Raw genomic sequence first — 25,257 nt, 5'->3', positions numbered from 1 at the left:
GATGAGTGAATTATTGGATTTTTACCTGGACAGTGGTTTCTGTGCCATCAGGCGATACCATCTTTGCGTAAGACGTCATGGCGGGGTAGAACATGCCGTAGGTGATGCCCTGCAGCATCTCTATGGGCAGCACCCACCACGCATTACTGAGCACAGAGTACAGCAGGAACCGCACACCGAACGCGAACAGCACCAGGCTCATCATATTTATATGTCCAACCTTTTTTAGTACATACCCTGAAATAGTACAAATTTTCTGAATTAAAATATCGGAATCCTGTAAGCATTTGATCAACTCACTAGCTTTTGCCCGTGGCTTCGCTCGCGTTAATTTATCCCGTTAAGGATGGAATTTATCAAAATCCTTTCTTAGAGAATGCTTACGTCGTAGTAGCTTTATGCATGCAAAGTCTCAGGCCGATCGGTTTAAAATTGACAGTTTCATACAAATTATCATCCCCTATTTTATCCCCATGGGGGTGGAATTAATCTCCTTTCTTAGCGGATGCCTACATCATAACATCTACCTGCATCCCAAATTTCAACCCGATCCGTCCAGTGGTTTGGGATGTGCGTTGATAGATCACTATGTCAGTCACCTTTGAGTTATATATATTTAGACAGTATAAAAAGGCACTGTTGGAACTGAACACACGCAGTATGTAATATTTGCATATTATGGTTCATCATCATCGCAGTCTGGAAGACGTCCACTGCTGGACATAGGCCTCCCCTAAAGATCTCCACGACGATCGGTCCAGCGCTGTTCGCATCGAATGCCTTCCAGCGATATTGACCAGATCGTCGGTCCACCTTCCTGGAGGCCTTCCCACGCTGCGTTTTCCGGACTGTGGTCGCCACTCGAAGACTTTATTGTCCATGTTATGGTTATTGTATTAATATTATATATCACTCAAGGCACTTGTATCCATTTGTAAAAATAAAGTTTCTACTGAGCTATCAAGTTTGGATATATGTCTAAAAAATCACTATCAATCAAAAATACAATCGCCTGTTTTAACTGCACCCCGCTCTCGAGCGTGTGGCACTGCAGCCGCTATCTCTATATTTTTATATATTGTAGTATAGTATAGTTATATATTGCGAAAGAAGCGGCACAGCTAGTCTATACATATAAATAAAATTGGAGTGTCTGTTTGTAATATTGAAATTAACGTTTTTTACTACATGCATATGAAAATAAATACTATAATTTTTGTATGTCTCTCTGTTTGTTCGGGCGAACCTCTGAAATGGCTGGACCGATTTCGACGGGACTGTTTTTTGGCAGGTAGCTGATATCATAAGGAGTAACTTAGGCTACTTTTAATTTAGAAAAATAAAGTTTAATTCCATGCGGACGAAGTCCCTGGTACAGTTATCTATATACTTATAATAAATATGTAAAGAGGTCAATTCTGACCATGACATATATTTCCAAAATAACTATCAGGAGGTGATTAGTGATCGATACTGACGTCAAAAATGCAATCAGTAAAATTTTTGTCTGTCTGACTGTATGTACGTTACAGAAACAAAAACTACTCGACTCATTTCAACGAAACTTGGTACAATTATTCTTCATACTCCTGTCCAGGTTATAGTATACTTTTCATCACGCTACGATCAATAGGAGCAGAGCAGTGACGGGAAATGTCACATCAAAACCACTGAACCGTGAGGAAGGACATAGGCTACTTATTTTTCCGAAAAAAAAGACGGAAACGCAGACGAAGTCGCTGGCAACAGCTAGTATAAAATAAAACTACAACAAATAGTATAAAATAACTTACCCGATACGAATAAAAAAGGTATCTCTCCACCAAATGATTGTACCGCAGTAACTATGCCTTCCAGTGTTTTTATGTAATCAGATCCATCGCAGCTCTGAGCCGCTATGTCTTCTAGATGCCAGAAAAGAAACTGCCATATGAAACCGGTACAGATACCGACTACCGTCGCCCACAGCAAGAATACAATTGTTGCTGAAGAGGCCATCAGTGTTCCAACTTCTGATAAAATATTCGATGACATTTTTATTGTATCCGTCTGGAAATGTACTTTGTGTTATATTTTCCAAGTAAAAGTATCATATACATCATATACAAATAAAATTGGAGTGTCTGTAATATTGAAATAACCGTTTTTTACTACATGCATATCGGTACATATACCAATATATCTTTTTTTACAATTTTTGTCAGTCTGTCCGTTTGTTCCGGCTAATCTCTGGCTTGGTTGGACTGATTTTGACGAGACATTTTTGGTACGTAGCTTATGTAATAAGGACTAACTTAGGCTATTTTTTTTTAGAAATATTCTTTTATTTTAGAAAAATAAAGTTAAATTCCATAACAATTCAATAAATAACCATAAAATACCATTCCAATAAATAAATTAGTGCTAATTGGCAGTTTGTATTCACACATTTCAAATTAAAAATGTAAAGTTACAACGATTATTTAAAAGAGCAACACGCAACGTTCTTGCGATGAGTCTTTCCGAATGAGTGGTAGAATAAAGAAATATGACTGTTCAAAAGTGCTTATATTAAGTTAATTTGAATAAATATTATTACTATATCGAAACGCATCATTACATACACTTTTTTTTTTTTAAATAAGCATTTCCTGTTTAACCTTAAAAAAATTATACATGTTAAAAAAAAAATGTCTTTTTTTTATAGCAAACGAGCTTACAGCCTGATGGTAAGTGATTACCACCGCCCATGAGTACTCGCAACACAAGGGGAATTATATTAAACATTTGTTAATATAAATTATACATAAATGAGTGACACCTGCAAATCTGTATATTGTATCAAAACAAAAATCATTTATTCATGTAGTACTACATTGTAACCGCTTATGGATAATTCAGTTCAGTATACAGATTCAATTGAGAAGAATCGAAAAGAAACTCAACTGAATGACCAACCATAGTGATAACTATTTATAAGTGTTTGAATATAATTTTTCTTTTATTCTATTCACATCATCATCTGTTCCTTCCTTATCCCATTTATTTGGGGTCGGCGTAATATATTTTATTCTTACAAGTTTTATTCTATTCTAATAAAATAAAACATTAATTAGAATAGATAAAATAAAAATAGAAATCATTTATTCAAATAAACTTACATTAAAGCAATTTTGAATAGTCATCACATTATTTTAAATCTACCGCTCGTTCGGAAAGCTGTCTCATCACAAGAAGAACGAGCAAGAAACTTGTGTGTTGCTCTTTTAAATAATTTTATTGTTACTTTACCTTTTAAATTGAAGTGTGCGAATACAAACTACCAATTCAATCTATTTTTGCCTCATGCTATTAATGTGGTACCCCTGGTGTTTCAGGCGTTCATAGGCTACGGTAACCATTTACCATCAGATGGGCCGTATCCTTGATTGCCACCATCATAGTATAAAAAAAATTTTTGTCTGCCTTAAATGTTATTTGTAACAATACATGATATGCAATATATATTAATTAAATTATAATTTCAACAGTTGAATGAAATTTATGAAGCTGCATCAGATATTAGAAATAATACAAGCCAATATATAAGGGAGTTTTGGTTATTCTTTTAGTTCATAATAATCAGTTGGGTCAAAAATAAAGGCCACAACAACTTACTTGTACAAATAATGATACTGTGATATCTCCGCACATATATACAAACATGAGTATGAATGATACAATATAATTCTTGTATGCTCCATCGCTGAATAGGTCTATAAGAGCTCCAGTGATCAACGAGAACAGACCATAACCAAGAGAACCCCATAACCTCTGCTTGCCGTAATCGGAAATATTTTTATCTGCAACAAATATAACATGTAAATAAAATTGGATTGTCTGTTTGTAATATTGATATAACCGTTTATTACTACATGCATATGAATATAAATACGGTACATACACCAAAATAACAATTTTTGTCTGTCTGTCTGTCAGTCTGCGTTTGTTCCGGCTAATCTCTGAAATGGCTGGACCAATTTTGACGGGACTTTTTTTGGCAGGTACTGATGTAATAAGGAGTAACTTAAACTACTTTTATTTTAGAAAAATAAAGTCAAATTCCACGCGAACGAAGTCGCGGGAACAGCAAGTATACATATATATAGCGTGCGAACCCAGGACGGGTCAGATGCGTGTACATAAAGTTAAAAATCATCACATGATATAAAACAAAGTCGTTGTCGCTGTCTGTCCCTAAATTTTTACAATCATTAAATCTTTAAAATTACGAAACGGATTTTGAAGCGGTTTTTTAAATAGATAACATTGTTTCAAGGGGAAGGATTATATATATAATACATGTACACCCATGCGAAGCCGGGGCGAGTAGCTAGTATTTTAATAGAGATTAGAATAGAAATGCACTTTTGAATAGTCATAACAATTTTTTTAATCTACCGCTCATTCGGAAAGCTGTCTCATCACAAGAAGAACGAGCAAAAACTTGTGTGTTGCTCTTTTAAATAATCCTTGTTAGTTAATTACAAAGATAGCTTACAATGAATAGTCTAATCATCATACTCGTGAACACAGTTTTGATTAATTATAATAAAACTGACCAAGAAGTTACTTTTAAACTTTCGTGTTTAATACACATCAGCTGTATGGTCAGCTCGTGACCACGGCTGGTGCAACCTAGTCGAAACGTCGAGAGAGGTAAATTTACCTATTTTATGGCAAATAAATACCTTTATCTGCCATAAAATATTCGTGTTAAGACCCGGTTAATAACTTACCAAGAAGTTCGAAACATATAGCGTCAGCTATTGTGATCACTATGGACTGGCTGACCCAACTGATTATCATGAACAAAAAGAATAACCAGAACTCCCTTGTATATTGGCTTGTATTATTTCTACTATCTGATGCAGCTTCAAAAATTTCATTCAACTGTTGAAATTAAAATTTAATTAATATATATTGCAGCACTTGATACGACACGACGAACTAATTAACAACATTATTGAAGGAAAAATAGATGGAAAGAGAGGAAGGGGAAGACCAAGACAGCTATATCAAGCAAGTTAAAGAAAAAGCTGGAGTCGTGTCGTATCAACAGCTAAAGGGACTGATAGAAGATCGTGGAAGGTGGCGGGAGCTCCACCGACAAGAGCACAGCTCTTAAATTATGAATGAAAATGATATTGCATATCATGTATTATTACAAATAACATTTAAGACAGACAAACTTTTTTTTTATACTATGATGGTGGCAATCAAGCATACTGCCCATCTGTCGAGCGCAGTAATGGCTGGCTCATCCGTCATACTCGTGAACGGGTGCTGCTTGTAGGGACTGGACTGTTGTCACTACGACTGATTCAATCTTATTGTATATTTATATTTGACCCAAAAATTAGTGCTGGTTGGTAGTTTATATTCACACGTTTCGACTTGTAAATGTAAACTTAAAAGGATTATTTAAAAGAGCAACACACAAGTTTCTTGCTCGTTCTTCTTGTGATGAGACAGCTTTCCGAACGAGCCGTAGATAAAAAAAAATGTTATGACTATTCAAAAGTGCTTAATTTAAGTTTATTTGAATAAATGATCTCTATTCTATTCTATTCTGATGGTAAATGGTTACCGTAGCCTATGAACGCCTGAAACACCAGGGGTATCACATTAATAGCATGAGGCAAAAATAGATCACACACATAAATAAGGTATAAAAGTATTTTAAATAGTACTGCATCTCGGATGCTTGTTTGCTATCATCATAGTAAAAAAAACCATTTCCAGCTTGTAGCTACAGTCATGTCAAATCATATCCGGGCCTCGGACTGTATCAATAATACTCTCGATCGCATATAATTTAACAACCATATATTATCTATACAATATAAATCAAATTGAAATGTCTGTTTGTAATATTGAAATAACCTTTTTTTACTATATGCAGTACGCCGGAACAAACCGGAACAAACAGACAGACAGACAAAAATTGTAAACAAAATTTACAATTTGTTGTGTTACAGTCTCTGAAATGGTTGGACCGATTTTGACGGGACTTTTTTTGGCAGGTAGCTGATGTAATAAGGAGTAACTTACGATACTTATTCTTTTATTTTAGTTAGTTAAAATAAACTTAAATTTCACGGGGACGAAGTCGTGGGTAGCTTGTCCTTACTAATATTATAAATGCGAAAGTAACTCCGTCTGTCTGTCAGTCTCACTTTCACGTCAAAACTACTAAATCTATTTAAATAAAATTTGGAACACAGATAATCTACACCATGAGAAAGGACATAGGCTACTTTTTGATGCAAAAAAGGGTTGTAAGGTGTTGAAAGCTGAGATAAAAGGTTGTATGGAAATGCCATCATTTGAAGCTAGACGATAAAACATTTTTCTTTGAGTTTTTTGGTTTAGATTATTGAATATTTTTTCTTTATTTGGTCAAGGTCGCTAACACGCAGACGAAGTCGTAGAGCTAGTACAGTATATAATGAAATCAATAAAATGGTATATGTAATAATTCAATATATTTTTTTAAAATGCCCCGTCTACCCATTCTAAACATTAATATATGGACCGCAAAATTGAGGTTGAGACTATAGATGAAACGGATATCCGGCCTATCCGGCCGAATACAGGATAACTACTATTTGGCCGGATAGAATACAAAAAAAAATATTTTAAGTAATTTTTTGCTTTATTTATTTAGTCTTAGTATTACTTAAGGAATAAAATTAGTTTTAGTTTTAAAATTTTAATCACTGAATAGTAAACTATTAGTAAACTATATAACTAGTTTCTTTCTATAACAGTATAGAAAGAAAATTAAAATAGTTAGCTAAGTTCCACCGGATATGCGGCTATTCGTTTACATGGTTGGCCGAATATCCGGTCAAACTGCTATCCGTTTCATCTCTAGTTGAGACCTCTGCAACAGAACACATGTACATTGACTGGCACAAAACAGAAACGCATTCAGCTACTCGTATTGACTTACATTGACGACATCGTTCGTAATCTTTCCCATTATTCCATTGTAGATTTAGAATTTTGCATATATGTAAAGACATGCCTCGATGATATCAATTAAGTTATAAAAAGAACCTGCAAAATTTGAAATCCAACCTAGTATTACATAGCTCCGGATCTAATCCGATTTATATATATACTTTATTGCACTTTTAAATAGTTGTAAAGTTAAATATATACAAAGTGAGTAAAAGTGGACTAATCTCTAAAAGAGATCTCTAATAGTCAACCAAACAGTGAGGCATAACTATTAGTGAGTGGGTAACACATGTGCAATTAACAGTTATGTTGAAATGTCCAAAATATGAGAAAAAAAAACATAAACGTTTTTGTCGATGACCTTACAGATGAACGAACGCAGCGTGCCAGAACGATGGGTTCTGGCATGCTGCTGCATACTATAATAATAATAATATTTTATTTATTTCTCCTCACAAACATTATACACATTGGGAACAAATACATGTAGTATTTTAGATAATCATCATTAGATTACACTAGCTACTATGTTGTTTGGGCTTTTGTCAGATGTTTGTAGCACTGCGAGGTCGCAGTGCGAGGCACAAAGGGCAAGCACGTATGTAAAACGAAACGCATGCAAAAAGGGCGAGCACAATGGATCTATATAGGTACATAGATCCATTGTGATCGCCCTTTTTTAAAGTTCTTAAAGGATATTCTTAGGAGCGATAGTTTTTATTCTCCTCGGGAAAGAGTGTATACTTTCCAAAGGAGATATTTCGTTTATGCATGAGTAGGCTACAACCACATAGGATGTGTAGTGGCGTTTCCTCTTCAGTTTGTGCAGAATCTGCAGATTTTTGTCGTGCACTAGCCACTAACAGTATAAATAATGTGTATTAAACACCGAGGTTTAAAAAACAATGTTAAGTGCTGTCACAAGTCGTCGACATTTGAGAATGCATCTGCCTACCCTATTTGGACTATGGTTTAAAAGTATATTTATAAAAAATATAATTTAGACAGATATGTAACAAAATAGAACTATAACAACAGTACATCAATATAAATATTCAACATACCAGACTATTTTTGCAATTAATTTGGCAGGATGCATGAACTAGTTCAGTTCTCAGTTGGTACAAATCACTTGATGTACATTTTGGATAATATGTAGAATCTGTAAAGAAAACAATACAAATAAGTAAAGAAAAGAGTTTTCCTTTTGATAAAAATGCAATAGCATATACTTGTGTCAAATTCTCCCTAATTATATTTAAAAACGAGTCTGTATTTTTGTAATGATGTACAAGCTCATTTGAAAAGAATAACAGTTGAGTTTCTTGTCAGTTCTTCTTATCTCGCAAGCACACTCAACTGACGGTAAATTTCACACTTTTTTTTGTTTCTTTTTCGGACTACTCTAATGCTGTTGGCCGTAGCTGGCCTTTACAGCTTCACCGGACGATAGAGGGCGAGTGCAGATGGCACTCCAAACCAAGGAAGGACTTATGGAGCGGCTGAAGGCCAACTCCTGCCCGACGGATACGACTTTAGTCTGAGTGCACCACTAGGGGTCCGAACCTCGGCTCAGGCCGTCGTAATATCGATCCCCGTTTGAATTGGACGGGGGATCGATCGGAGGGAAGATTTCACATATCATAGAGACTGTAATAGACCTACATGAACAAAGATATTTTTATTTTATTTGATTGAATTAAAAAATAGTTCTTCTTTTCTAATTAATAAAGATACTCCATGTATTATTAAAAACATCAGACTATAGAGTATGTTCAAAATTTTTGAGTCGCAATAAACTTTACAAATTAAACAAATCATTATAAAACCCTTTAAAACCATATAATTGACGAATTCGGTGGTCTAGCGGTCTAGCACACCGCTTTACATCCGATGGTCGCGGGTTCGATTCCTCGCACGGCACAAACATTTTCATGAGTAAGATTGTTTGTATCGGTCTGGGTGTTTTCTATGTATAATATGTATGTATTTACGAAAAAAATATTATCTATGTATTTGTATCAGTTATCTAGTTCCCATAACACAAGCTTCAACTAGCTAAATTTGGGTCTAGATGGCGCTGTGTAAATTGTACTGACATTATTATTATTATTATATAATTATAGAATAGAATAGCAAATTCTTTATTGGAACAAAATATTGAATGCATTTTTTAATAGTCGTTATTTATTTTTTAATCTACCGCTCATTCGAAAAGCTGTCTCATCATAAGAAGAACGGGAAAGAAACTTGTCGCTACAAGCAGCACACGTCCACAAGTATGACAGATGAGTCAACTATCACTGCGTTAGATCATATTTTAGGGAGCCCAATATTAGAGCTGTAGTGGCTCAATGTTAGTGTTACCTACAGCTACGCATAAACAAACGTTTGCCCCCGTCATTAGCACTTGGGTGAGTGCTAATGATTTCTTAGTCGCCCGCTCGCTGTACTATTGTGACACCGCGCATACAAAGATATTACTCTCAACTAACAATAATTTCATTAATTGCCGCATGCATTCTTATGTAAAATGTGAATACTATAACTATCAGATGGCAATTGTAAGTAGCTTTGACGTGGTCTAATGTTTTGAGTAGTCATGCTCACTACAATGTCTATATTTGTGGCGGCCGGACATTGGGTTCCCTAAAATATGGTCGATCGCAGTGATGGCTGGCTCTTCCGTCATACTCGTGAACGGGTGCTGCTTGTAGGGACTGGTCTGCTCAAATCACTATGACTGATTTCCTCTTATTAATTGTTTAACCAGTTGGTTATATATTCAATATGTTTTCTATTTGAGTATTTAATTGAATTAGTGCTAATTGGAGGTTTGTATTCACACGCTTAAACTTAAAAATGTAAAGTAATAATAAAATTATTTAAAAGAGCAACACGCAAGTTTCTTTCTCGTTCTTCTTGTGATGAGACAGCTTTCCGAACGAGCGGTATAATTAAAAAAAATGTAATGACTATTCAAAAGTGCTTCAATGTAAGTTTATTTGAATAAATGATTTTCTATTTCTATTCTATTTTCTATTCATTTCACTTCGTAATTCTAAGTATTATTGTAGAACTGTCAATATAAGAGTTTACTCATATATGTGTTTAACTTTAATAGCTACAGAGCTAAATATAAAAAAAAAGCAACTAACCATCAGGTAAGGTAATATAATTCAGCTGGACATGAAGACATTTGTCTGTCTTGATTGCAGTAGAAGGTAGCACATTTCCAATGAATGATAAGTTTGTTGGAAACTCTTTCCCGATCATTGTTTCTAGCTGACAGGTACTAGCATCTGATTGCCAACCGTTACAAATCTCCATAAGCTGCCACGGTTCTATATGCTCACATGAAGCCTGTAAAGTTAAATTATAAGGAGCTTACTTACTGATCATTCAACAAGATTAGGTTTTACAACAAAATACCAGAGCCTGTTATAAATCTGCCTGAAAATATTTAAGTCTAATATATAAAGTTCTAGTGTAACAGTTTTTGTTCCCATACTCCTCCGAAACGGCTTGACCGATTCTCATGAAATTTTGTGAGCGTGGGAAGGCCTCCAGCAAGGTGCACCGACGATCTGGTCAAGATCGCTGGAAGGCATTGGATGCGAGCAGCGCAGGACCGATCGTCGTGGAGATCTTTGGGGGAGGCCTATGTCCAGTGGACGTCTTCCGGGCTGCGATGATGATGATGATGATTGAGGTCTGAGAATCGGCCAACTTCAATTTTTCATCCCCATAAATGTTAGGGGTAGTCCACCCTAATTTTTTTTTTATTTTAAGGTAAAACAGCGTTTGCCGGGACAGCTAGTGTCATATAAAATTCTTCCTTTGTAAAAAAGCTTACAATAAAATTGAAGAATTCGTTAACGATAATAATGTTTTTATAGAACCTTAAAATCCATAGCGCTGACAATATTATCTGATTATAATAATGATTGCGTAGCGGTTTTTATGTTGATTATCCCATACCTGTTACTTGTAATTATTTATATATAAAAAAAACATCTAATAAAAAGAGCAACATACAAATTTCTTGCTCATTCTTCTTGTGATGAATCTGCATTCCCAATGAGTGGTAAAATCAAAATATGATTATTCAAAAGTGCTTGTAATGAGTTTATTTGATTTACCATGCATTCACTCTCCAAGCTGTGATCCTTTACTAGTAAATGAGATATATTATCAGAACAAAAACGATAATCGAGCGAGTTGTCCCAACATGTCATTGTGGTGTTCTGAACACCTACGATTGAGGATAGTCTTTCATTTGTGCAGTTCAGACTGCACGGTGTAGTGACATTCACGAACCCACTACCTTTGTGACAGCGAGGAGTGTAGTTATGACCTGCAAACAGTAGTAAAAAAGTGTTATGGGTGGCCAACCCTTATCACTTAGGGGTATGAATATATATATATATATATAATATAATAATAATAATGTTTATTGAACCAATATTTAGTACAGCCTTGACAATATTCTTGCAAAAATAAAATTGCTTAGTAAATACAGCAGCGTTTTGTACACATTTAGTTTATAGTTAAACAATTCAAATAATATTAAATAACAAACAAATAAAAACGACATAGTGCGGTAACAAAATAAATGTAAGTCCTTATTAAATGCATGCTGATGAAACAAATATCAATTCTAAGTAGTTAGATAATAATTTGTATGTTAAATTGGACCAATCCTCATTTTGCAGAATTATAGTGGGTACATAATAAACTAAGCATACAGCAGTACCAGTACCAAAGAAAGAAAACTACCCTCCGTGATAGTTTTTATTAAAAACTGTGTTACGGCAAGGTAATGAGTCAAGCTCGGTTCATACTAATGATACATTTAAATATAGGCTCTATTGTATTCACTTACAGTTGATTTTTACATTCTATTACTGTTCACATACAACATGAAATAAGCGCGTCATCATCCAAAGGGGCAAATAACAAACAGTATAATGCAAAAAAACAGACAAATATGCGGATTACAGACTAATTCATAAAAAGAAACTTAATATCTACTACCAGACAATTTATTAATAATAACAATATATTTACTATTTCTATGTTTTGAATATATATAAATATATACACATACACACACACACACATATAATAATATATAGTAGCCGATTCTCAGACCTACTGATTATAAAATTTCATAAAAATCGGTCAAACCGTTTCAGAGGATTATGGTAACTAACATTGTGACACGAGAATTATATATACAATTATTACATATGAGCTGTGCCGCGCCTTCGCCCGCTCGATTTTTTTAAAATGTGTTATTCGATGTATACTAACTATATTACAGTAAAGTTTCATTACAATCCGTTCAGTAATTTTTGCGTGAAAGAGTAACAAACTTCCATCCATAGTATTCCATCAAACTTTTGCAATTATAATATTAACTAGCTATTCGCCCTGACTTCGCACGGGTGTACATGTATTATATATATGATACATGTATAAATCTTCCTCTAGAATCAGTCTATCTATTTAAAATGTGCCCTCTCTCTCTCTCTCTCTCCCTTTTATATATATATAAAAGGGAGAGTATATTTATATATATATATTTTTGATGCCACTGAAAACCAGCTGTATGTTCACCTAGGACATACATTAAAGCTGAGTGGATCCATTTCAGTGCATTTTTGGATGTAAGAAATGATTATTTTTAATTATCTACACGGTAAATTAAGTTTAATTATATGTACATTTTATTTGCTCTTTTTTTTCGTTTGTTGTTTGTATTGTATTTTTTACATTGCACTGAATAAAATATTTTTCTTTCTATTTTTTTCTCTCTTTCTAAAAAAAAACCGCTTCAAAATCAGCATACATACATAAAACAAAGTCGCTGTCGCTGTCTATCCGTCCCTATGGAAATACAGCGACAGCGACTTTGTTTTATGACATATATAATAATTAAGAGCCTTCATTAGCCCGAAATAAATAAATATAGAGACCTAGATAGTACAGTAAACAAATAAAGCAGTAACACTTCATCACATCATAACCCGACAGTGATGAGGTCTTCTTTCGTTTCAATGGCAACTAAATCTATTTTCCACAGAATGTTGCTACGACTTTTGCGCATTCTGTCGCATTTTTTAGATCTTCCTTTATGCAGGATGTTGGGCAGAAGGACAGGTCGATAGATGGCCCATAGTCTGGGATGGCGCTCCGCAGTCACAAGCCTTAGACCATATCATTACTTAATATCAGGTGAGATTGCGGTCAAACGCGTTCAAATTATGATATAAAAAAAAAAAAAGAAAACAAAAAAGGCCTCTCTTGAAGCGACATCCCATTTTACCAAGTTGTACCTGCAGTGGCCCATCTGGGTTCGCAGTCTGTTAAGCGATTTCCAAGTGGGCCATTGCAGGTTGCTACCTGGTGGCAGGTGATAATGTTGGTATATAACTATTTCCAAACATGGCAACACATGTTTATATATTTTTGATACTCAAATTATGTGCACTGATGATCTTATTGCTAGCAATGTACCATGTCAGGTTGACCACCACACGGTTCCCCCTGGAAACCATCGTGATAATTTCTTGGTGAATTTGTCACGATGGGCTAACTGACCTGACCTTATGCTCATCTTATCATCCTCCACTGGTGCCCTGCGTAAACCGTCAGTGCAGGCGAGTGCACCATTCCATTATCATCCATAAAAAAATTGTTTCACTTACCATCAAGAATCACGTTTTTAGTGGCCACATTTGCACATTTATCTTTAACCGTAATATTACCCACATGTGACGAGTATCTCAACCTTTTAGTGGCATTGTCACAATATTGTGGTATATGCCAATGTTCGCAAACAGTCTGCCACATCTTTGGAGACGACATGTCACAGTTCATCTGAAATGAGAACTATTTTAACCAAACATTTTTGAAGACAAAATTAATTAGAGTAAGTGTACATCAACGTTTGGTAGCCTCGGTTGTCTAATAGTTTAGGGGCTGTTCAAGTATTACGTAAGCAGATTTATCACAATTATTTACCCCCCATCCCCCTTGTCAGCAAAAGTAAGCAAAGCTCTTACCCCCTCCACCCATGCTTACGTAAACATTTCTTAATTAATGTATTGTTTTTTTTAGCAAAGACAATGTGAGGGTTGCCATTCGTGTAAAAAAGTAAATTACGACCGATGACGTAATCATCATACAGACTCCCCCACCCCCATGTCATCCAAAATAAGCAAAGAAAAGACCCCCCTCCCCCCTATAGTGCTTACGTAATACTTGAACGGCCCCTTAGTTTACTTCAGACTCACCTCACAAGTTGTTTTTTTACTATCCTTGAGAGTTTTAAATCTACATTGATCCACCGACCCACCGTCCTGGCAGGTCTTCAGCACCGTCATACCATCAGCACAATCCAATTGAACGCTATTAGTCGCTCTATTCTCTGGTATGAAATATATAGCTGAGAAACTAACTATTGTCATTGCTTGAAATAATAAAAAAATAATCTTCTGCAACTTAAACCTGAAAAAAGTTAATGTTACCCTTAAAGCTGTTAGGTAATAATGAGGGGTTGAAATTACACACATTTCATAATGCTATTACTAAATTTAATAATATTAAATGATTACTATAAATATTTATATTTACTGCAATTATCCAGTAAGGTAATCTATACAGTTAAATAAAACTGAGTGTCTGTTTGTAATATTGAAATAATCGTTTTTTACTACATGCATATGAATATAAATACGGTACATACACCAAAATGTATTTTTTTTACAATTATTGTAATGTAACTGCGTAACCGATTTTAATTAAACTTTACAATAATATAATCTTAAACATATAAGCTATACATTTCACGAGGGAGAAGCCACGAGCACATCGAGTTTACAGTAATTCAATTGGGTTGAAATTTAAATGCATAATAAGATTTTGCATTACAATTTAAATAAAACTTTATGCGATTCGTAATAAGGTAGGTTTTCCAACATACCTGTCGGCAATAATAACATTTTGGATTACAATTTGAATAAAACTCTATGGGGTTCATAATAAGGTAAATTTTCCAACATAGCTATCGGCAATAATAACATTTTGCATTACAATTTGAATAAAACTCTATGGGGTTCATAATAAGGTAAATTTTCCAACATAGCTATCGGCAATAATAACATTTTGCATTACAATTTGAATGAAACTCTATGCGATTCATAATAAGTTAGATTTTCCAACATAACTATCGGCAATAATAACATTTTGCATTACAATTTGAATAAAACTCTATGCGACTCAGAATAAGGTAGGTTTTCCAACATACCTGTCTGCAATAATACCCAAAACTGGCTTCGCTATCAGTGCAAATATAGGCAGTATTGTATATATGAGACCTACAGTTGCTGATGAAAATCCCAATTGGCGTGCGTAGGTCGAAAGGTAGGGCACTAACGGTGCCGTTCCTGTAAATAATAGAATGGAATAGAATAGAATAGAATAGAAAATAATTTATTCAAATAAAGTTTGTATGCACACGTTCTGACTTGTAAATGTAAACTTACAAGGATTATTTAAAAGAGGAATACACAAGTTTCTTGATCGTTCTTCTTGTGATGAGACAGCTTTCCGCACGAGCGGTAGTAAAAACAAATTGTTATGACTATTCAAAAGTTTAAGAAGAACGAGCAAGAAACTTGTGTATTACTCTTTTAAATAATCCTTGTAAGTTTACATTTACAAGTCGAAACGTGTGAATACAAACTACCAACCAGCACTAATTTATTTGGGTCAAATATAAATATACAATAAGATTAAATCAGTCGTAGTGCTAAGAGCAGACCAGTCCACACAAGCAGCACTCGTTCACGAGTATGACGGATGAGTCAGCCATCACTGCGCTCGACCATATTTTAGGGAGCCCAATGACCACTGAATAATAATAATATAACTCATTATAGTGCGCAGAAATATATATACAAAAACTGTTGTAGTTTTATTTTATTTGATTTCGTCCGTATGGAACATAATTTATTTTTCTAAAATAGAATATTTATTTGAAAATAAAAGGAGCCAAGTTCCTTCTTATTGCTACCTGTCAAAAAAAGTCCCATCAAAATCGGTCCAACCATTTCAGAGAGTAGCCGGAACAAACAGATAGACAGATAAAAATTGTAAAAAACGTTGTTTTGGATTTGCATGTAAAAAAATGGTTATTTCAATATAAGGTACAAACAGACACTCCAATTTTATTTATATGTATAGATAGGTAAAACGATATATATTCGGAAAATATTGACATAAGAATGAATGTATAAACAAGAATGTACAATCAAAGCACTAAATTTAGAATAAAAAAAAATACATGTTTGATTAGCCAGTTACAAAAAAAACAAACAACTTTACATACAAATTGTTATAGTTTTATTTTATTCATGTATAGATAATAGAAAAAAAATTTGGATTACGGAGAAAATATATATATACAGATAGTATACGGCAAACGTTGATTTGCCTTAAAAAAAAAAAAAAAATTAGGGGTGGACTACCCCTAATATTTAGGGGGATGAAAAATAGATGTTGGCCGATTCTCAGACCTACTCAATACGCTCACAAAATTTAATGAGAATCGGTCAAGCCGTTTCGGAGGAGTATGGGAACGAAAACTGTGACACGAGAATTTTATATATAAGATTTAGATAATATACTGACAAAAACAGAATAGAATGAAAGTAACAAACAACAATCTACAAAAGGAACTATAAATTTAGAATACAAAACATTTCTTCGTTAGCCAGTTACAACATTAATGCTAAACAAAAAGCGCCCTTATCGTTTGCAGCTATCACTTACAGTAACACACAATATTCAAACAATATAATTAATATCAATTCAGATATTTTTAATGAAAATGTAATAGTCAGTTTTGTATTTATTGACGACCTCGGTGGTCTAGTGGTTTAGCACACCGCTTTACGTCCGATGGTTGCGGGTTCGATTCCTCGCACGGCACAAACATTTGTATTCATGAGTATAATTGTTTGTGTCGGTCTGGGTGTTTTCTATGCATAATATGTATGTATTTACGAAAAAAAAAATCTATGTATTTGTATCAGTTATCTAGTACCCATAACACAAGCTTTAGCTAGCTTAACTTGGGTCTAGGTGGCGCTGTGTGAATTGTCCTGAGATTATTATTATTATTTATATTGAAGTGACATATTTTTTAGTCACATTGAAAATATGTCAACATAACATACACAACATAGTATAAAAAGGCGCAGCCGCTGTCTGTTCCATTATATCTTTTAAATTGCACGACGGATTTTAATGCAGTTAACAGCAATAGATAGAGTGATTCGAGAGGAAGGTTTATATATATAATACGAAAAGAAATGATTTTTAATGCATCTGTGAGGGAAGAGTACTTAATTAGTAAAATAACAAAATATATTAATAAAATTATATTATTAAATGAAAAAACAAAAATTATGATTGTATATATATTTGGAAGATAAATCAAAAGTTAGCTAACCTGTAAGTTTTCAAGATTTCTCACAAAAAATTGAAATAATTCACCACATCTCGAATATCATGTCACACAGTCATGAAAGTCATTTTTTTAAGAAATATATAAACAAGAGAAGTTTCAAGGTTTCCTTAAGTCAATCATATTTAATTTTCAGTTATTTTAAATGGAATTTGCTATATGTTAGTATTCATTAGTATTAATATTATACCTGTAAGGGAATATAAAAAAATTAGAGCACATACATCCAATTTACATGCACTATTGGTTGACACTGTAAATCTGTTTAATTTTTTTTTTTATAATATAAATGTTGTTATTTTTATTAATCAAGTTCCAGCACCAAACAGCTCTATAATAAGTATTAAAATGTTAAATTCAAGAAAATTATCTAGAAGTTTCCCTTTCATAATGTCATACCTATATATTTTACATACATGCTGAAACTGCAAACGTTTTGCCTTATAAATTAAAATCGCGTTTAAAAACTTGGGATTCATGCTAGAAGGGTGAAAATTTAGGGTTGTATATATTTTTCAATCGTAAATAAATAAAATGAAAATAAAATATGATGTCGAAAAAATATATATTTAGTGGTGGGTATCCCTTACCACTTAGGGGTATGAAAAATAGATAGTAGCTGATTCTCACACCTACTGAATATGCATATAAAATTTCATAAAACTCGATCAAGCCGTTTGGGAGGAGTATGGTAACTAACATTATGATAGGAGAATTTTTATATAAGATAATATAACATACAAATTCCATAATTAGTTATATGTAATCAATATATTCTAGGGCAAAGGTGTAAGGAAGGCTATCCTTATTTAATAGAGATACAATCCTTATTCAAATAAACTCAAGGTTTGAAGGTTTTATATTCTACCACTCGTGCAAAATGCAATGCAAATGAATGCAAACTGATGAGTTTGAACTGAACAAGAAGAACAAATATCAAGAATAAATATGTGTCTTTTGAATAAATGTTATTCTATATGAATTAATAATAATATAATGAATATAATAATATAATGAATTAATTAATACACAGTATGAGGCATAAGATAATCAACGTAGATACTGCTATGCACTCAATCTTTTACAATCAGATAATATTGTCAGCGCTATGAATTTTAAGTTTTTCCTACCAAAACATTTCCATTTACAAACTATTTAATTCTGTAATAAGCTTTTTTACAGAAAAAGTCACTTATGAGATATTTGAATCATTTTTGAGGAATTGCTAGCAATGTTACACATGTTAGATTGGCCTCAAAGAGGTTCCCCCTGGAAATCAAAATTTCCTGGCGAATTTGCCACAATGGGCCGACTGACCTGACCTCATGCTCATCCTATCATGCCTCACCAGTGTATACCGTTAGCATAGACAGGTGCTTATACTATTACTATCCTTTAAAAATAACTCAAACAGTTTTTTTTCTTTTTCTTTTATATCCGCAATCAGTAAGTGTACTATAATCAGATTGATTGGTAAATTACTATGCAAGTCTACAGTCCATTGAGTGCACGATTTTTTGTTTAAAAGATGCCTCGGCGCTATGATTAGATTTCATATTATCTTTCTATATGTGTCCTTTTCAGGCGTTTTGGGGAGTTGTTATAGAGTAACCTCTGAGCTAGCTCATTAGGGTGGACACTCAGCCGAGCCTGTATTTTAAACTCAGACAAATACAAAACACAATATTGATATTTAATTATCTGCATAGGGTATGTTGTGATTCATCTTTCTATTTCTATCATCACAAAATCATGGAAAAGGTACTGGTCATTAAGTGAAGTAATGAAAAATAAAGATATACCATTGAAAGAAAAAAGTAGTCTTCAATACATGCATCCTGCCCTGTCTAACATATGAGTGCCTAACTTGGAGTACTACAGAAAAACATATGCAGAGACTAGAGTGTCAGAACTTAATAGAAAGAAGTGTTATCAGTGTTAAACTAAGAGACAAAAATAAAGGAAAATTCAACATTTAAAAATGTTGAAAACATTGTTAAGTCTATGAAGTGGGGCTGAACAGGCCATATGATTAGGGAAAAATACCTAAATGGACCAAAGACATTACAGAGTGGTACCCAAGAGGACACATAAGAAGCAGAGGCAGACAGACAAAAAGATGGGAAGATGATATTAGTAAGGTAGCAGGAAAAGGTTGGCCCCAGAGAGCAAGGGACTAAATGCTATAGAAAAACTTGTAGGAGCCCTATGTCACATCATGGCAGACTGTTGAAAGTCAGATGGGAAAAAAAGAAACAATGATTTAATTTGAGAGCCTCGGTGGTCTAGTGCTTTAGCACACCAATTTACTATCTGATGGTCGTGGGTTCCATTCCTTGCACGGTACAAACATTTGTATTCATGTGTATGATTGTTTGTATCAGTCTGGGTGTTTTCTATGTATAATATATATTTATTTACAAAAAAAAATGTATCCATGTATTTACATCAGTAGTTTATACCCATAACACAAGCCTTTCTTAGCTTGGGACTAGATGGCGCTGTGGGAATTGTCCTGAGGTATTATTAATAATTATAAACTAACAGGAACATAGTGACTGCCTAAACACATGTACAAATTTGTAAAGTTAACAGGAAATAAAGTCTTTTATTATTATTATAAGGTATGTTAATAAGATATAGATAGTCTCCTCTTATGTGAGCTATGGATTAAGTAGTTCAGATTATAGGGAGATATTTTTATTATTAGTATTCCAATATTATAAATATATCAGAATTTTATGAACTACTACACAAATACTGAGACCCTGACAGCATGGATTACAGCCCATCTTTTTTTTTTATAATAGAATTTTAAATTAGTTGAGTAATTTAGTTATACATTACAAAGAAATATACAAGCAGCCCTTTTCTTCATAATAATGACATTATAAACAAAAATGTTTGTATGTTTATTAGCCCTTTTCTCTTCATAATGGTCACAGACCAATTATAATACTTTTGACCATAATCTTTTTGAAAAAACATCTGAACAATGTGACCTAATGTTTTAAGTTTGTTTTTTTAATTTTGTTATAAATGGAATTAGGTTGCTGCTACCTCAAAAGTAGAAGAATCATAATTAATGATTAAAAAAATAAAAATATATAAAACAACTGACCTGCGTTGAATAGAAAAAAATGAAATTTCATTGGCATCAATTTGTAGTTTAGTTTCATTTTGAAAGGCCCCATTATGCTGTAAAGAAATGTTCTTTTAAATAAAATAATACAAAATTGTCTATTCTTTTGAAAACTAAAATATAATTAATATAAATTACCAGATTTAGATATTTGTGATTCCAAGTTTGTGCAGCCTTATTCTTAAGAAGTATTTATTAAATTTTAAAATTAATGGAAAATTAAGTAGATGCATACATACATACTTATTCCCAAAAAATATTATTATTTTTTTAAATAGTTTAGTAGCCTTCTAAATTCAAATGAAAAAGAAGTGAATGCATACCTATATATAATTTTATTTTGGGTTTATCCACAACTTGAATGCAGTTAACATACAAGGAAAAAGTACAGAAAATATATATTATGGAAAGATTCTGATCTAAAGTGTGACAGATATATTTTATGACAAAAATACAAATAATATAATTACTGACCTTTTTCTATTAATTAAATTACACTATTAATATTGTTCAGAAAAATTGGCGAAACTGCAAGTATTCAAGGCGGATTGACAGCGACTGCCAGTAATACTTGATTCAGAATGATTTAACCGTAGTTGTGCGGTGGCAATGCTGGTCATTGGTGGCAGGAAAATTTCGTTGCAAATAATAAGGACGACGTTGACACGATGACCAAGTGATAATCACATAGCAAATAAAAATTAAAGTCTACGTTACATCAGAAATTAAATAGATTCTTCTTTTATGAACTACAATGAGTCTACGTAATGGTTTCATTTTTATATTAAAAATTGTTTATAAAACTTTGTATTTATAAATTTTAATCACATTAACATAAGAAATCAATATATATGCCCGGGGAAAATTTAGGACCTACAGTGGGTCTACGTTATGATTTAAATTTTATATTAAAAATTGTTTATCAAACCGAAAGACCGTTCGGATATGTAAATTTTAATCACGTTAACATAATAAATCAAAAACTATTCCCAGGATAATGCTTGTTAATAGTTTTAATTGATTTTTATAGAAATCCCTTCTTCCCCTGAACGGATTTCCATAAAAACGATCTTTACAAGGGTTTGTGGTGGTAGTTAGAATTAAGTTCTTTACAACAACCAGCGCCATCTTACAATCACTTCCTGTAACTAAAAGCATAAATAAAAAACTATTTCAATTGTGCATTTTACATTAAATACTGACACCAAAATTTATACATATACACATATACATTAACTTAATAATATTAGATTAATAAAGCTATGATTGCATATGTTCAATGCAAAGAGTGCACAAATGACATTATACTACTTTAATCCATTAGATTTATTAACAAAAGTCAGGACAATTCACACAAAGCTCCCCTTATCACTACTAAACAACTGATACAACTAGATATATACTTTATGTAAATAATAACATATACAAAAAAAAACCGGTCCAAATAGTGTTTAGGGATTCACACTCATAATAAAATATTGAATTTATATTTTAATAATAAACTCCAGGCTGTTATTGTTATTATGTGCGTTATTATGGATAAAACACGCATATATCGTACATTTTTCAACGCTGTTGCTTTCCCATTGTTTTACTTTATACACGGTTTTACTTTACTTTTAAATTTTAACAATTATTTGTAATTTAATAGGAAATTGCATGACTGTTATTGTAATAACTCTTGGTATAATGAGATATATTGTATTTTATTAATAATAATTATACTATTTTATATTTATTATAACATTAAAAAGTTTTAACAGTAAGACGCAAAAGTTTGTGGGTATGTATGGTATGGGTTGTGTTGGGTTTGTGGGTTTGTGGGTAGGTATGGGTGGAAGGATATTGAACTAATAATAATTTTCATGCGGGGGAAACCACAGCTACAGCTAGTTCAATAAAAAAATATACAAAGACAAATGTTTGTATAATGCAAAAAGTCGTATCTGCGATCACATCACAATGGGATGGTGGTGTGCTACTTAGTTAGATCATAGATACTAGAATAAACATAGAATCACTGGCTAAATCTTAATGTATTATTATGTTTGTCTACCAATGTATTTTTAGTCACTACGCCTCAGCATGGTAGATTGTTTCTAATATTATCTGTGGACTGCTATGGATGCAGCACCATCTGCCAACAGAGTAATCACTTATTTATTTCGGATGCGAAGTATAGATGGCGATAATAAAATTCGACTTGTAAGTTTATATGGACTGTAGCTGTACTTATTGGACAGTATTGCCCTGTATTGCTTTGAATTATTTTTTAAAATTTTACGGTATTGACGAAAGGGAGGAAAAACAGCAAATTATTACAAACTGCTATACTTATATAATACAAAGAATTATGAAACGTTATAATGTTACACTGCCTGTGCTTACGGTTTACCCTGATGAGGCACCGGTGGAGGATTTTTTTTAAAAGCGTTTTATAATGAACTTTTCTTGAAGGTTTCAATATCGTATATATTTTTACCCACTTTTACAGGACGGAGAAAACTCTATATTTCATAGTTACTTCAGAATTTTATTACTTGCGAACAACTTGGTTTCAATATTGTTTTAATCATTCGTTTTTAACTGTAAAGATATTTAGGGTAGGTGGATGTTTCTCTCCCTACATACGCTATCTAGTATAGAACGCACTGCAGTTATAGATTTTTTTTTCGGACTACTCTAATGCTGTTGGCCGTAGCTGGCCTTTATAGCTTCACCGGACGTTATGGGGCGAGTGCAGATAGCACTCCAAACCCGCGGAAGGACTTATGGAGCGGCTGAAGGCCAACTCCTGCCCGACGGATACGACTTTAGTCTGAGTGCACCACTAGGGGTTCGAACCTTGGCTCAGGCCGTCGTAATTTCGATCCCCGTTTGAATTGGACGGGGGATCGATCGGAGGGGCGCCCGGGGGCGCCGGTGTGGAGCGCCCGGGCGCCGCAGGCGCCCGGTTGAATGCTCGATATTGTGTGTTTGAAGGTCGTCGTCTTCGCCGGCGAGGACGGTGTCGTGTGTGTGTGTAAAAGTGTGGTCGGGGTGGATGTAGTTATAGACATGCAAACATCCTTTATATATTAGATGATTGTAGAGAGATTTCGCTGGTATAGCTCTCGCTCCCACTTTGAGCGCAACCACATAACACACATTAGTCGTTAATTTGTAATATTTGTTTGTTTTATTACATGATCTATGTGTATTTGTTTACCATATCACAGTGAGGTCTACCAGTATTACACGTTTTGTTTTTTTTTTAATTACAGAATATACTTATCTGGTCTAGATAATGAAACGCCTACATCCTCTGGGATTTTATAATGCTTTTCGTACGTGTACATTAAAATTGTACAGTTAGGCGCACTGCCACAAGATCTTCTCAATTCTATGAGAAGATCTTGTGGAGAAATGAATGAATTCCGAAATAGCTTTTACATAAAGCCTTATTATTAATTATATTATATATGCGAAAATAACGGTAGACACAGCGTCTGTCTGTCACGCAATCAATAGCATAGTTAGCCTAGACCCTGAGAAAGGACATAGGCTACTTTTTAATGCGGAAAAAGGGTTGAAAGCGGAGATGAAAGTTTGCATAGAAGTACCATAGTATAGAAGTACCATTGTCATCATCATTTTTAAAACTAGAAGTTTGGAACTTATTTTTTAATTTTTAAGCTATTGATTGAATACAAATAAAGAAAAAGGGTTGTAAGGGATTGAAAGTAGAGAGGGAGGTTGTATTGAAGTATCGTCTATTTTAAAGCTAGAAATTTGAAACTTATTTTTTATGAAATAGGACTTAGAATACGTTCGTAAAAGCGGCGAAGTCTTGTTTGTACTATGTATAGATTATTGCTTTATACATACTCTGTGGAAAATTGTTCGCAGTAAATAGTGAAATTTCAGAACGCTTAACGACTATTTTATACATTTTTTTATTTATTTATATAACTTCAATGCACAAAATACCAAGGTAAAAGTACATATGGAGGACTTATGTACTTTTACCTTGGTATAAACATTCAGAAAGATAGTAACTATAATACATATGTCGAGTCATCTATTCTGACATTAATCAGATAACATGCATGCGCAGTGATTACCTTTCTGTGCATTTAGTTACCAACCAGTAGGAAATACATATGCATCAATTTTATTTCAAACTAGCTGTACTCGCGTCTTCGTCCGCCTGGAACTTTATTTTTAAGTTAAGATATATGTCTAAAATAAAAGATTTCTTCTAAAATAAAAGTAGCCACTAGAGGAGGAGGTCACTATTATTATTTTTCGTAAATGTACACATATAATACGTAGAAAATATCCAAACTTACAACCGATACAAACAATCATACTTAAGAATACAAAAGTTTGCGCACTACGTGGAATCGAACTCGCGACTATCGAAAGTAAAGCGGCGTACTAAACTGCTACACCACTGAGAGCGTCATTATGGATGACTGAAAAATTGGTAGACATGATACCCACGGCTACCATTTACCATCGCTCTTTATCATAGCTCGACATCGACACTGAATTCGTCCCCATATGTCGGAACCTAAGTGATCATGGACAATGCGGTTTAGATAGATAG

At 33.5% G+C, this 25,257-nt stretch overlaps 1 protein-coding gene across 1 annotated transcript; it reads right to left on the bottom strand.

Moving 5' to 3' along the window:
- Positions 1-25: 25 nt before the first annotated feature.
- Positions 26-21,705, bottom strand: LOC131851257 (major facilitator superfamily domain-containing protein 6-like; the record flags this gene model as incomplete). The annotated part of the gene is made up of 12 exons (XM_059201733.1): positions 21,141-21,705; positions 20,646-20,722; positions 15,302-15,440; positions 14,289-14,502; positions 13,701-13,872; positions 11,130-11,344; positions 10,146-10,350; positions 8,052-8,149; positions 4,758-4,911; positions 3,637-3,821; positions 1,794-2,049; positions 26-237 (listed from the first exon to the last, which is right to left on the bottom strand). Coding segments are annotated over exons 2-12 (1,923 nt in total), but the record flags the coding sequence as incomplete, so codon positions are not given.
- Between the last annotated feature and the right edge of the window lie 3,552 nt (positions 21,706-25,257).

The sequence above is a fragment of the Achroia grisella genome, unplaced genomic scaffold, assembly GCF_030625045.1.
Source record: "Achroia grisella isolate CSIRO2021 unplaced genomic scaffold, CSIRO_AGI_Agris_v1 utg1173, whole genome shotgun sequence".
Taxonomy (NCBI): domain Eukaryota; kingdom Metazoa; phylum Arthropoda; class Insecta; order Lepidoptera; family Pyralidae; genus Achroia; species Achroia grisella.
Note: the sequence above shows the minus strand (reverse complement) of the source record. Positions and strands in the feature narration are given on the sequence as shown.